Source organism: Clarias gariepinus, chromosome 23 (genome assembly GCF_024256425.1).
Source record: "Clarias gariepinus isolate MV-2021 ecotype Netherlands chromosome 23, CGAR_prim_01v2, whole genome shotgun sequence".
NCBI classification, from domain to species: Eukaryota; Metazoa; Chordata; class Actinopteri; order Siluriformes; family Clariidae; genus Clarias; species Clarias gariepinus.
Genome location: NC_071122.1, coordinates 7196129 through 7212097, shown reverse-complemented (window position 1 = coordinate 7212097; position 15969 = coordinate 7196129). Strand labels below are relative to the sequence as shown.

At 36.2% G+C, this 15969-nt stretch overlaps 1 protein-coding gene across 1 annotated transcript; it reads left to right on the top strand.

Annotated features, from left to right (window-relative positions):
* The first annotated feature begins 85 nt into the window (after positions 1 to 85).
* rap1ab (RAP1A, member of RAS oncogene family b) lies at positions 86 to 15007 on the top strand. Its single transcript, XM_053483978.1, has 8 exons — positions 86 to 316; positions 4144 to 4232; positions 5356 to 5424; positions 5509 to 5565; positions 8978 to 9118; positions 11284 to 11427; positions 12373 to 12492; positions 13992 to 15007. The coding sequence occupies exons 2-7, from the start codon at positions 4176 to 4178 to the stop codon at positions 12460 to 12462; spliced, it is 558 nt and encodes a 185-aa protein (XP_053339953.1). The 5' UTR covers positions 86 to 316; positions 4144 to 4175; the 3' UTR covers positions 12463 to 12492; positions 13992 to 15007.
* Positions 15008 to 15969: the final 962 nt, after the last annotated feature.

Genomic DNA, 15969 nt, shown 5'->3' with positions numbered 1-15969 from the left:
AGAGAGAGAGAGAGCGAGTATGTGAGTACGTGAGGGCGCTGTAGTGCTCAGGGCTGTGTTTGAGACACGACTCCCAGGATTCCACAGTACCGGAAGTGGTGAGATTTAATGTCGGCTAAAAGGAGCGCTCGCGCTGTGGGAGTGTGACAGACGGGTCTCAGCGGGTTTACATTTCATTAGATGCACATTTATTCAGTTTTTTTTTTTTAATTTTAAATCTCTTTTATAGGGAATGAACCACTTGTTTGGAGCGAGGAAGTATTTTTATACGGTTTAGTCTGAGAGGAGGAGAATTCTGGGCTGGATACCGACCAGGGTGGGTAAAGCTAACTACATAACCAGCTAACTATACCTAACTAGCTAACTGATGAAATAGTTTAGATTAGCCTATTAGCATTTATTAAGAGGTTTTAACTTGAAAATGAGCTAAATGTTGAACTTTGTTCTGGTGAGAGCGTTTTAAACATAATGAAAGGTTAGTTAGCTGGTAAGTAGGTTAGTGGCGTTAAGATCTTTTTAGTTATGACATGGAGCTATCAGATAACATCAGCTTTCTTTAATTGTTTCTGGGTGAAAGTTTACATTCTTCAGTTACCAAATGATTCTCATTTGCTATCACACCTTATCCTGGTTTAATAAAACACTCAGCATTATACTGTAATTAGAAATTAATCAACTGTAGAGTCACTTTATGTAGCTTATAGAAACGTACAGTCCTGGACCCGGATTACGAGAGATGTTTAAGTAAAAGCCGGAGCCGTGATCAGACTGCCTGCTGAAACACTGGCCTCCCAAGAACTCCTTTAACAGCTCAAACATGTGGTAACGTCTCAGAGTGAGGTCAGGGCTGTACAAGGGATGTAACAGTAACTCCAAGCTGAGTTTCTGTAATGTGTAAGTAGGGTTGGTAAATGATTGTGTGTACAGTTCCTACAGACAGATGTGACTCTTCCTCAAGATGGCAGCAACTTATCCGTTAATTATCCAGGTTACTCACAGACAAACAGCCTTCCTAAAAAACGATTTCTATGGCTAAGAGTTTCATCGACGTACTGTGCTTAAAGTCTTATGTAAATGTCAATGGGTTCTACACCCTCATTCACTAGGAATTTCATGAACTCTCGATTTGACTCGAACGCCCCCTTGTATTACCCATACAACAGGTCATTGGCTTCTAAAGGCACCAGTTGGTATAGGGAATTATGGTGTATACAGCATAAGGCCCACGTGCCCAAAGCAGGCAGATGATGAGCTCTTCCTCTTGTCTCAAAAAAAAATATAAAAATAGCGGACGCCACATTTCTAGATTTGTCTACCTGACATATCGACTCTGGTTTTGTTCTTGCTCTATTTGACTCATCAGGACTTAAACTGAATGACTCAGTGGAATTTTTTTTAGGGGAAATCTGAAACTGTCAGTTAATTTCATAACCTGTGTTTTTTTTAATTCTAGAAATCAGTCATTCATGCATCACTTATTTGTCATTCAGCTTGTAAAATTCGTATTCCTTTTAGTTAGGGGAAATAAGACTAGATTTGTTATCTTTCTCTGCATGTAGGCAACAAGTTTAGATCAAATAGGTTTAGTGTGGGACGTGGATGAGGTTTTGTTTCTGGGGTGACCTTTTAGAAGCACATGTCTTCAAGCAGAAATAAATCTTGACAGATGACATATTTGCTTACAAGAACGTTCGATTCGATCTGGTCGTCATGAAGTTAGAAGAAGAAAAAACTCCCTGAAACAATGAGTTTGTTTTCACATAATGCGTTTGTTAATAAAACAGGAGGTTTGTCTGATCACAAAAAAAAAAAAAAAAAAAAAAAAATCAAGCTTTAGCGGGCATTCCTAAAAAGCAGCAACATTTTAATATCTTAACGTTTGACGTTTCAGTAAAATGTTTTAGGTTAAGTATTAAAATTTATACGAGGATGAGTCAAAGAATCAATTTTAAGTAACTTTTAAAAAAGCCAAAACCTATAATTTAACGACACAATCTACTTGCAACTGCAGTCTCCATTTTCTTTATCAGAAGTGAATCTTCGTCCTCATACAGTAGTGCTACTTTCAGAGGACCAACTAGTAGAAAGTCAGATGGAGCGAGATCAGGACTATAGGAAGGATGCTCGAACACCTCTAAACAAGTTTTTTTTGCAGAGTGTCGAAAGTGTGGGCAGAAGTGTCCCACACTTCTTGCATTGTCATGCGAGATCACAACATCCCTGAACAGCAGTCCTTTGCGTTTAATCCGAAGTTTGGGTTTCAGCTCTTTAATAAGCGTCTCGCTGTAATGAGCACTGTTTGCTACTGGGGAGACAGTAACCTTGAGCAGTTACTCAAGGTTAAGTGCGGATCATTTTTGACTCGCTCTTATGTTTAATAATCTTGTTCTTAAATATTTGGACAGAATTTGCTCTCTTTCTCTCCCACAGTATATTGTACAGTGCTTTGTATAAGAATCCACATCGTATTAATGTTGGAAGGTTCCAGAAAGACGTGCAGTCATGGGGTTGCTTTGAGGAGGTGCTCTCTTGACAGCCTTACTGTGTTTCCCCCTTTTGGCGAGTTTTTTGGCTCGAGTGCTATCATCAGCGATCGCTATTGTATTTGGAAGCTCTTCAGAATTCGTGTCTTGTTTTTGGGAGAAATTGGGCACGGCACAGGCGGAAACTTGAGATTCGTTTAAAACAAAAGCTGTTTGATTTGGACGTCGGAGCAGGCAGACCTCCAAGAGGCGCTTTTTCTGCTGACCTCTAGCCTGCTTATCCAATTGAGTTTTTTTTGATCAGGCAACTATAACAATTGATGTTTTTAGAATCATCTTTATTCAGTGTGCACCAACAAATCAAGTTGGTTAACTAGCTGCACTTGTATGAAGCAGGAGTGGAGCAGCAGCTCTGTTCTGAGATTTCACTCTCCCTAAAGGGAGTTCTTATCCTCCATGTTAATGGAGCCTCAAAACAGACGGCCTCTCCCGGTCCCCAGCCTTACATGGAAAAAGTATTTCCCATCTCTGACTCATTTAGCGGGTGTGAACAAGAGTGTGAAACAGGGTCAGATTTTTATTCAGCTTTCATTCAGTGATGCCTTGCTTGCATGTGCTGGATAAGCTGAAGGTGTTCAAGTGGTTATGACCTGCTAAGGTCCACGCTGCTGATCTGTTTGTGAGAGTGCACCGCATCGTCCAACTGTTGAAATTCTTGACAGATCTTGTTTGCGTCGACTGGCATGAGTACATACCATTTAGTAGCTAATGCATATAGCCTTACACCTACAACCCCTTTATGAACTGCGCTAAAGTCACACCAAATCATCACGTACTGTTACCGACTTACATGATTGCCTACAGAGTTCTTTAACACTTTGTTTTGCTACAAATTGACAAGACTAGTCAAGAACTTACCTGTTAACAGTGACCTAATGCACAGGGTTTAATTTAGTATCTATTAGAGTGGATTATTCAGTAGGTTAGTGTGCAGGGTCGATTTTACCAATTTTTAACTGCTAAAAAAACCAGCTAAAAGCATTTTTTTTCCCTAGCTTTCCTCAATCCTCAATGAGCCATATAGCACTCCCATGAACGTCCTGATTATTTCCTGTGATTTCAAAATCTTAGCAATCCAGGATCAAATTTAGGAATTTGAGGAATTTGGGTCTTTTATTTATTTTATATATTTTTTTGTTTTAAAACCGCAAAACCTTTGAATGCATTCCCATGTTACCTCCTTTAAATCTTACTCCTGCAGCATTTACTACATCCTGATCCTTGTTATCCTTTCAGGAAAAGGTTGCTTAAATATTAACTTCTATCTTCCTTGAGAGCAACCCGGTACATGTCCTTGCACTCTGTGAGGCATCAACGTTGGTGTTCGGGCTCGGCGTTTCACTTGGCGTCATGTGTTCCGTTATGAGCTGTTAATGACCTGATGTCAAATTGGGGACCGGACCACTCCACATGTCTCTCTCTAAATCCAGAGTTGCATTGTGTTTGCAAGGACATGCTCACACTCTTCCCCACCCCTGGGCTCTGCTCCAGGACGATCCCACTGTGATCTCACACACACACACACACACACACACACACACACACACACACACACAAGCGTTTCCTGATCTCAGTCTTTTCTGTCTCTTGTTTCTTCCAGACCGCTGAGCTGATTGGTGACGTGATCCTGCCATGCGTGAATATAAGCTCGTTGTGTTGGGTTCTGGAGGTGTGGGCAAGTCTGCACTGGTGAGTACGCCATCTGGGGAATAAAACTCATCACGCTGTGCTGCTTTAGGAAAATAATCAGTGGCAGGATGATGTGGTGCGGTCCATCCCATAACAGGATGTCCAAAAGAGTGTTCTGTGATGTTTTGCACTAAAACAATTTAACTGTTATTTATTTTATGGATTTATGCAAGTATTCTCAACCTGATTGGTCAGAAGGAGGTGATTAGCTTTGTACAAGTGCAGCTCAGTCAGTCGGTTTTTCAGTTTTTCAGTGTTTGAAGTCACAGATTCATATTCGTGTTACAAAACTCACTTTTTGGGCATGTTTAGGTGTTCAGATGGGTCTTGTGTGTGTTTGTGTGCGCGCACAAACAAAAAGCCTTGTGAGAAAACATTCCTTGCATTTTTGTTTTTATATTGACCGATGTTTAAACATTAAATTAGATTAATTTAGATCTCATATGATCTCTAATATGTGCTCCTCCTTCATCTTGCTGCACAGTTCTGCTGTTCTCATGAAGGGCGTGGCTCAAAGCTAGCTAATTTGCAGTGTATTTTTGGGGGTACAGTTTGAGGTACGAATATATGCATTATCTGAGAGGGGTGTTTCAGCTGGAGCGTTAACACACTTACACTCTTACACACACACACACACACACACACACACACACACACACACACACACACACACACACACACACACACAGAGTTGGGGCTGTGAGGCCTGTGTTATTTCATTAAAGAAAAGATCAAATATGGGCCCCACATTTTTTTTTTATTAGTTACATTCCACTTATTAATGTAACTAGAGGCTAAGGGAGGGGTAAGGAAGAATATTCTGATATTTACAGCTGTTATAACATAAGCGATAACAGGAATGTTTTTAGTAGTCATTGGCAAGTTGCTGTGGTATGAGAAAAGTTAAACACTTTGAGATGTGCTGTTGTTGGAACGTTAAGATGAAAACATTAAATCTGCTTTATTACCTCAATGCGTTGTTGATTATTTTTCTTAAACAGCAAGCGTGTTAATCAATTAATCTGACCTTTTTCATCCTGAGAGTCAGAACTAAAAGACGGCTCATGTAAGGATAATGTTTTAAAGAACTACGTTTTTTTAATTTAATTTTTTCTTCTCACAGACGGTGCAGTTCGTCCAGGGCATCTTTGTGGAGAAGTACGATCCCACAATAGAAGACTCGTACAGAAAGGTAGATCATGCTTCTCTGGTCTGATAAGTCGTGATTATTACCCGTCATCTCTCTTCTGATAACTCTTATCTCTCTTCTGTTCAGCAAGTGGAAGTGGACGGGCAGCAGTGCATGCTGGAGATTCTGGACACAGCCGGCACGGTAAGTGGTGCTATGCTCCAATCGGGCTACTTGTTTTTCCTTCTGAGTACGAATTACAGCAGCAGTTTCGTGTGGAGCGGATGTGGTTAGCTCAGAGTAATGAGTAAAACCACGCTGCGCAGAAACTGACTGAGGTGCAGGAAATGGGCTAAATGTGTAAATATCCCAAACAGTGTGTTTTTTACTATGCACTTGTCTTCTTAGTTCCATGGTATTGCTGGGTGCATGCCTGTGTGTATGTACATATACAAATGCTTATGCATATTTTATACATGCATACGTACACTACCGTTCAAAAGTTTGGGGTCACTTGCAAATTTCTTTGTTTTTGTTTAGTGATTTATTTCCTACATTCTACAACAATACTGGGGATTTCAAAACTATAAAATAACACATATGGAATTAGGTAATTAGTAGCAAAAACAACAGTTGGTTGTTATTTTAAGATACAGAGGTCAGCATTTCTGTAATAGTTCTTGCAAAGAACATTATTGTCAAGTGCATTTGCAAAATCCGTCAAGCACCATAATGAAACTGGATCTCATAAATGCCATTCCAGGAGGGTGTTTAGAGTTATCAGCCTGAAAAATGACCAATTAACAGCACCTTAGATTAGGGCATTATGAAGTCTTTACAGAGCATAAGTAGCGAACACATCTCATAATTAACTGTTCAAAGGAGATTAATGCATTTTTTTGGACTCCTTCAGCATTCCTTTACAATGTAGAAAGAAAACAAAATTTAGGAACCATCATGGAGTTAGAAAGTGACCCCAAATTTTTGAACGGTAGTGTATATACTGTATATACAATGTATAAATAAATATACACACACACAGCGCTTTAACTTTTTCATTCTCAATAACAAAAAATTCAGTTCTCAAAATTTTCAAGTAATGACAATCAAGATAAAACTTCTATTTTACACAAAGAAATTGAAAAAATTGCTCTACAACAAAAAATTTTTTATTATTTTTTTTTTTTTAGGGCTGTTTGAACACTGTCTGTCTGATGTTTTCACAGCTGAGTCACTTTCATATGTGGTCCCAGATCGAATATATATCCGATAAACGGTCATGAGAGTTGAATGAGAACTGGCAGATCGGAACTCATGATTTTTTGCCTCTGCGTATTCAAATTAAAATTGTATTTGTCACATGCACGGTCATATAAGCATTTTGCTTCATATCATGACATAAAACATAGTATGTCATAGTAACATAAAAGCACACACACTTAATCCATGTCTGCTCAAGTTCTTCCTGAAGATCAGGTACAGAAATTTTCCACGCTTGTTCCATCCATTAATTAAACCAGCTGATCCTAATTAGCACAACTTTTAAGCCAGTTAGGGGAGAACTAATTAGTGACGTCACCTGTTCTGTGTAAAGGGAGAACTATAATACAGTATATGATGAATAGCTTGATGCTTTTGGCCGCCACTGAATGTAAATATAGGCTTTTCTGTTGTCACTAAAACAGTAGAACAGCTAGAATGTGAAAAGTTGGAATTGGTAATGCTTGATTGATGTGTCTGAAATGATTTAACATTGGAAAAGAGTAAAGTTATAAAAAAGATCAAATACTAAATACTGAGTATTAAGGTTTGTAAAAATAAAAATACTAATAAGCAATTGCACAGAAAACTGACTAATATATTGTTTATCCATCCATAATCAACCACTTACTGTTGTAATACTGTGTAGTGTTTCAGTGTACTTCTTGCCACCTATCCTTAAATAGTACTCTAAATGGAGTGCAGCTGACTGATATCATGAACAATATTTATCATAAAAAAATAAATAAATTTTGAATAAAAACCAAAATGTTTGTTTCCTAATAATAAAAATATTGTTCTACAAACTTTTAAATAAAAAAACCTAATAAAAGACATATAGGTAATCCAGGAAGTATTTACCGCGCTTCACTTTTTCCACATTTTATGTTACAGCATTATTCCAAATTGGATTAAATTCATTATTTTTTTTTCAAAATTCTACAAACAATACCCCATAATGACCATAATATATATATATATATATATATATATATATATATATATATATACATATATATATTAGTGCTGTCAAAATTAGTGCGTTAACGCATGCGATTAATTTGAAATATTTAATGCATTAAAAAAAATTAACGCAATTAACGCGGTTGCAGTTTTTTTTATTTCCTGTTGTGGCCGACGTGTGTTCAACGTGCAAAGAAGTATGGATAAGACCAAGGAAGGACTTTTAGACGGAAGGTTTTAGTATAAAACTCTGCCGGATGGTTCTGTGGATAAAACAAAAGTAATCTGTACATTTTGCAAAGCCGAATTTAAATACCAGAGAAGTAATTCGTCTTTGACATATCACTTAAAAGCAAAACACCCCACCGAAACAATCTTTACAGGGCCTCGCCAATGTAAATTGCATTGATTGTTTTAAAATTCAAATGACACAAATGGCACATACCTGTGTTTTTATTTCTGTAATAAATATGGCTTTTAAGCCAACAGTTAATTTGGAGGATATTAATGGTTTATTGCAGGTATGTTGTTTACATGAGAAAATCTGTGTTACAAGTTAAACAAAAATTCCAATAAACAATCATATTTGAATTTAAATAGTTTTATTGTCTTGAGTTTACATTAATTATTTACATTTAAATATCCAAAAAGTTTCAGTCTTTTAATTGTGATTAATCGCGATTAATTGCAAAAAATTGTGCGATTAATTAGTTAATTTTTTTTAAATCGATTGACAGCACTAATATATATATATATATATATAAATAAAACACAATTATTTACAGGCTTTGATCAATACTTGTATATGTTTATATGTAAATATTTAAATATTTGTACACATTTATACAATGCTGTTCAAAAGTCCTAGACATGTGCAAATAAAAGCTTTAAAAAAAAACCCCTATAAAGCCAGGTAAACAGTAATTAAAAAGTCAGCACCCTTTAGTCTCAGGTACATTGTGTGCAGTTTCATAATAAAATTAGCTACTAATTTGTGCTGAGCGTCCTGCAGAACCACCAACAGTTCTTCTGAGGACTGTTTGCCTGTTTGACTCTGCTTCTTTTTACATACAAAACCCGGAAACTTCCATTTTGTTTCTTGTGTAAAAAGCAGTCTCTAAAATTATATTCTTTGTTCTTTTCTGCCTTACAAATATTGTTCTGTATCTTTTAATTCTGTATATAGATAGAATATTGATGCTTGAGAATCAGAAAGGTTTTTGTATTAAAAATAGTCAAAGAATTAAAAAAATATATATTTAAAAAATCCTTCCTGTTGACCCTGAAGGTTAAACTAGTCTAGTTTTCACAATATTTCTTTTTATTTTCTTATCATGTGCTTTATGGTCACTATAAAGGTCACTCACCACTCCTTTATCTTTTCCTTTAACAGGAGCAGTTCACAGCAATGAGAGACCTGTACATGAAGAATGGCCAGGGCTTTGCTCTTGTCTACTCCATCACAGCACAGTCCACGTTTAACGACCTGCAGGACCTCCGAGAACAGATCCTACGAGTAAAGGACACGGAAGATGTAAGGGAGCTCATCAGGAAGTGTTTGCACAATCAATAATACAGAATTTTGGATGATTATCTATAGTATCTGTGCATTCCTTATAATCAGACCCCAGAACGAGTAATGATTGGTATTTGGCATATATAGTGAGTAAGAGAGGGCGACAAACCACGCTGTCTTCACTCGTCCTCGAGCCATGTCAGTTAAGGGATGACCTTTTTTGGACATGCAGTGTGAGTCGAGGATAAAACCCACAGAGCAGTAAGCCCTTCTGCAGTCTGTTATGATTGGACTTTTTCACTTCTCTTGCCGGCACTGTTGCGTGGCCTGCGTTTCACAGCATGTAGTCTGTTGAAATTGTTTAAAAGTTGTTAATGATTTTGTGTAAACCTGCTCGTAGCAAGTTCTGACTGTAAGACTTACAGTAAGATGGTAAGCTACTATTTCACTCTAGGTTCTGATTGTTTGATACTAAAACAAAGAGCGGGCATTTTTTATTTAGCTTAAATATATTTATCAAATTACAAAAAAAAGTTACATCAATAAATAAGCAAGCACAGATTTACTAAATTAGAGTTGGTTTTAATTGAGTTGAAATTTTTAATCCATTTACAGTTTCAAAATAAAGCAACCAATTAAAGTATTAAAAGCTTATTAATAGGGGTGCAGTCATTATTGCACTTTTTTAAGCAAAAAAACCTTAAGATATTTATTAGTGGAGTGATCCAGGACACGTCCTGTCGAAAAGCTAAAAAAAACCATAATACTTAATAATGCAAAAAAAAAAAAGCAACCCCATTCTGAACTCCTCCTAAATGTCACTCAAAACTCCCTATTTTGGAAAGAAATGCCAATTTCTTAATTTGAGTTCACAATCTCTTAATTTCGCACACAGCTTGAAAAAAAAAATTATAGCAAAACCTTCAGCCGGGTGTCCTATCCATCCAAAATCAGGACAGTCACCTTCCCATTTAAGGCATTAAAAGATATTAGATTACACTGTCAGTGTGTGAATCAGCCATGCAGCTAGAGCTGTGCTAAGACAACCAGGCCAAAACTTGCACGCGCGCACACACGCACACACGCACACACACACACACAGAGAGCATAGGTGAAAGATCATATCTCAGGTACTCTACAGGCCTAGAGGGGAGCTGTTTGTACTGTTTTGCCTAGTAAACCGATGTATCCATGTGTAGTAATAGACTTGATAGGTTTTCTAGAAATTGACCCTAGTTTAAAAATAATGTTTAAATATTGTTTTATATCTTGTGCAGGCATGTCTTTATAATTTAAAATTAAAACGTATCAAGTGGATATACTGTAGAAGGGCTAAAGCACTTTTAAGAAAGGGTAAATAAAAGGCAAGAAATGCTTTGTAATATTTATAAGCAAAGAGTGAGAACCCTGAAAGTGAGACTGTGGACGGAAAGCCGGTTAGAGTCGTAACATTCCTGTGCGCATAGCACTGAGTAATACCCAGAGCTGCACTTGCTGATGTGGCTCGGTTAGCTTCCCCCTGGGGAACTGCGCTGTGTTTCCTAACTGTTTAGATTCAAAATACTCTCTCATGCAGCAAGTCCAAATACGGCGAGGACCCTTTCAGTGAGAAGAGAAGCTCTCTGTTCGCTCCTCGCTGCTGCAAGGATGGAGAACGAAACAGAATGGCGCCTTCATGTGGCATTTTCGAGTGCATACAAAAGTGTGTTCTTAGTTTACAATGTGTGCAGGCCACCTACTTTACCATGATTAGCTTTATCTTTGATTCTCGCACACGTGAGACAGGAATTAAAGCCACTTTGTATATATCCAGACAGGAAGTAGATTTTATTTTTCTATGCCATTCAGAACATTTTAAAGCATTAAAACAATTATAAATTGCATAACGCTGCCTGTCCGTTAGTGATTCCATGTCTACACGCCTTTAGTTTAAAGTCACATCAGAGATTAGGTGCTGACGCAGCACCTGGAAATCTTGTGTGCTGAGCTAGGTAACATAAATTGGTCTGTGTTTCTAATAATTCCCTAGGAAAAGTAAATGAGCTGGCATGGAGACATGATAAAGTTTTAAAAAGACAGAATTACCTAAATGAAAAGGTTTATGGATATTCTTTGGAGATTTAAAGGATGATATAAACTTACAACTGCATAATTTGTTTGTCTTTTTTTCCTTTTTGTTTTAGGTGCCGATGATCCTAGTGGGTAACAAGTGTGATCTAGAGGATGAGCGAGTGGTGGGAAAGGAGCAGGGGCAGAACCTGGCTCGTCAGTGGAACCACTGTGCCTTTTTAGAGTCTTCGGCCAAATCAAAGATCAACGTCCTCGATGTAAGTACGGCAGTATTTAAATAAAGAGATTTATTCCAAGTGATTAACCCTTCCATAAGGTAACCAGGTGAACTTATGTAGCCACTTTAGTTTTCTTTTCAGCTGTCAGTGTTCCTTGACCAACATTAACTAGTTTTAGAGCTATGTCGCTCCTATTGGTTCGAAAGCTACATAGTATTAAAAAAAAAAAAGGAAAAACATATTTTCCTATTGTTATTGCGGTAAACTTAATGCCAATCAGCTGTGGACAGAATACAGGAGCGCACATGATTATACACAGGCGTGACAAAAATGTCTGGATAAAATCTAAAAGAAAGGGAAGGGGGCATATTTGTGACTATTTCAGTCACCATATATTGATATATAACATATTGTGTTATATTATTTGTGAAGTAATTTACCAAATGATAACTAAACAGATGATGAAAAAATATTAAAATGCAATCATTTACCTGGAGTGAACAAAGAAATCGAAAAAAAAAAAAAAAAATTCCAGTATGATGATCACCAGAGGGTGATTTCCTCATTTAGAAGAAAAAGATAAATGTTGAAAAAAGTTTAAATTTTGTTTAAAAAAAAATGTTTCCTTTTAAGGTTGTCTAACTTGCAATACATGGTTAAGGTGGTGATATAAAGAACAGAATTCTGTGCAATAACTATTTAGTCATTCGTTAAAAAAGGTTCATATTTCTGCATTTAATGATAATGAATGCTAATAACAGTTCCATGACACTGTAATGATAGGGTTAGGTTTTTTTCCATGAATTAGAGCGAGGGTTTTTTTTTTTTGTAAGTCATCTGACAGTTCATTTGACATCTAGACATATTCAGGCATGGCTTTATGTAGGTTTAACGTACCCTGGCCTTTAGCAACATCTACCCAACATCCGATCTGTTCAGTCTGCTTGAACGGTTTTGTAACCATGTCATTTCCTCTCCCTGTAGATCTTCTATGACTTGGTCAGACAGATAAATAGAAAAACACCAGTGGAAAAGAAGGCAGCGAAGAAGAAACCCAACTGTGTGCTGCTGTAGTGTCTCCTCCCTGAAGTCCCTCGGAGCCAGGTACATTTACCTCCCCAAACCTCATATTGCACTTTCTAAATTATTAAAGGTCATTGATTTTTTTTAATTTAATGTGACAAATGACGGGCAAATTCTGGAAAAGAAGAATTTGCAAAGTAGATAATCATTCTTCAGCTCAAAATGTCTTAGTCACAGTAATTAACAAAGCCAGATAATGAACGTCATTGGGTAATTTACCGCAAAATGAAGACAAAAATCCAGGAAATTTAGTTTTACATTCTACAGATGGTACAAGTTTAAAATTGTCAGGGCATTGGTGGATGAGTGATAGGCTTCTCTCTTATTATGCTGAGGTTAAAATGCCAGTCTCAAGCCTGGATTAAAAAGGGAGGTTTGTGTCCGGTATCGTGGTTAGTACCTCCAGAGCTGAGGGGTAAATTAGGCAGATTGACACTCTGTCCAGGGAGTACCCCGGCTTGTGCCCAGAAGTCTCCTTGGATAGGTTCCAGGCCCTCTAGCGACCCTGTACAAAATAACTGAATTAATATATTTGTGGTGGTAAAATTTTGCAGTTCCTCCATCATCCTACAGGTGGCACTTTATACTTTTCACACACATCACAGCATTCTGTATGGTAAGAGCAAATTATTTGCTCAGTTTGTTTATAATTGTAACAAACTCTTAATGTAGAATAATTTCTACATTAAAATTAATGTAGAATAAAGGTTATATTTATTGGCATGCCTTCCAGAATGTTCCCCTACTGGTGTGCGAGTATTTTAGGATAAGCTTCAGGCTTACAGAGTCCCTGTACAAGTGGTATAGAGAATGAGAATGAGTGATACTGATAGAATCGCAATACAGATCGAACCTGCAAATTGGGTATTGTGATATAGTGGGTGGTACTAATTACTAATTTTTGAAAATGTTAAAACAGCAAATATATGGAAAGACAGAGTAAGAAAATTTGCTTGTTTAAATTATCAGTTTACTAAGTTGTAACAAGATTTTTAAAAAGTCAAACTGACAAGATACTCAATAGAAAGTAAGTCAAAATAATATGAGATATGAGCCAGGATGACGTACTGTAAAAATTGGGAAATAACTGGGATCTTTCAAGATGGACCCTAAGTTCATTTATTTACTTAAGATTTTTTTTTTTATTGTTAGTTTTAAAAATAAAATACCTCAAGAAACTATGGAGGATGTAAACTTTTGTACTGCACTGTCAAGAATAGTTTCCCTTTAATACCCAGAAGATGGCAGCACATTCATAATGTAATGCAGGATGAATTCAGCATGTTTTCAAACAATCTGCCAGACTGCTGCTTTATAATATAATAAAAAGAGCCATTGAACATATGAAATTATGTCTGTATTCTGTAAGCGTAGGTTTAGATGCAAAATACGACTAGGTATAGGTGACTGAAGTGATCCTGTGTTGCATCTTGTTACAATGCTCTAACACCGGAGACTACTTCCAAATATTCCAAATAAACACCTATTCAAACATGTTTCTCTACTTTCTCCCCATGCAGAGATCTGCAATGAAGAACTGTTTCCCTGTTTGGAAGGGTTTTGTCATCCTCAGCGAGTGAATCTACGGACCATCAGATGAACTTGAAGAATATACAAACAAACAAAAACACATGGAGTCGTTGTTTTTTTTTATTCCTTTGAGGAGAAATGTTCATTTATCACAATCTGCATAGGACTTATTTTTCAGAGTTCCTCAGAAACACTGAGTATGATATCTTCCATTTAAAAAAATTATTCAACTTCATTTTCAAACCAAACCAGCTTCAACCAGAGAACTACTGGAGACAGTTATATCACCAAACAGCTTGGTATTTAAGTAAGGACTTATTCGAGGGAAAAGACTTAATCTAACCACAACATCAAGAAGAGATTTTTTTTTTTTTTTGGGGGGGGGGGGGGGAAGGAAATGCATAACTGTGACTCATAATTTGATCTAATATTTCAGTACCTAACGATTATTTTTTTTAAACCCAAATCTGTCTTTATGAAGGTTTCTCATTTCTAGTCACATTTAAGGAACTAATTATACAGAACTTTTATTGTCTTCTTCTTATTTGTAATATTTTAATCTCAGCATCAGCATGACCACATAACGTAGATGTTGTAAATGAAGTTCAAGTGTTGAATCTTTTGAAGTATTTCATTCTCAAAGCCATTTGTGCTCAAGTTTATAGACGGGGGTTTCATAAGCTGTATATAATTATACACTGTCTCCCTTTATGCCAATAAGGACCTGACCCTCGACCCCTGACCTGTGACACTTTTGTACCTTAGTCACTTGGCTTTTGTAGCTTCTTCCATAAGCCTATTCTAATATTCTATTTTTTTGGACGTGTAAGACTTTACGGCTTTTTATAGACACGGGGGAAACTGGGTAAAAATCCCAGACAGATTTGTAGGTCTTTGAAGTTTTAAATATATTGTTCTATATCTCCTTTATTCCTTCTCATGCATTTCTGTCAGAAAGTCATTCTGGCTTTTATGGTTGATTAAATTTTAGTATGTTTTCACTGTATTAGTATATTTGCTTTTTTTTTGTCTTGAAAATTATTTAGAGCTAAACAATTGTTTAAATTAAGACTTAAATAATAAATAATTATTAAATGAAATAAATTCTGGTAGGAGACTTGGTGACAGTCCATGCCTCTGATCACCATAATTGTAATAAGATGAATCTGGTTTTCATAATACATAATAAATACATTTCTATCTAAATGTAAGGTAGTATTAAGAAAAACTGTACTAATTCATAACTAGGTGTGCCTAATACTTTACAAAGCATGCCTAGAAATACAACTTTATAATGTTAAGCTTTATAATGCATTATAAATCCTGTTCGTAAGAGAAGCATTAATGTGCATGAAGACTGTACAGTAGTATGCTGTAATAAACCAAGTTTGCAGATCCTGTGCTTTAGCACATTTTAACCATTTTGTCTTTTGAACAGTTATAATGCATTATGTAGCCTAGATTTATAAGTGGTAAACTTTAAAGTGTTTGCATGTAACCATAGCTGCTCATGAGCATACACCAACATGTTAAGGGCATTATAATGTATTACATATGCTTTATAATATATAATACGTTAATAATCATTGACGTGCAATTCATAGGAAGTGTTAATACATTTTTAATGAATGAAAATTTGTTTTATACACGAGTTTACCTTCCAGACCAACTTTTATGTCATTTATGAACGAATATAATGTTTTATGCAGTTTGACATTAGACTTAGAAAGTGTTAGAAGTATAATGATTGAGCTTGCAATCATACAGTAACTATTTCAAAGTATTTATACAGACTTATAACAGGCATTTTGAGGTTATCCTACGTCTTATAATGTTTGCTATAAATTAAGTGCTATAAAATAATACATTACAATTAGAAACATGTTTTGGTAGATTATAATACAAACTTAGCTTAATACTTAAAGGGAGAATCTTTTATATGTTTTTCTTCTGAACAGATATAATGCA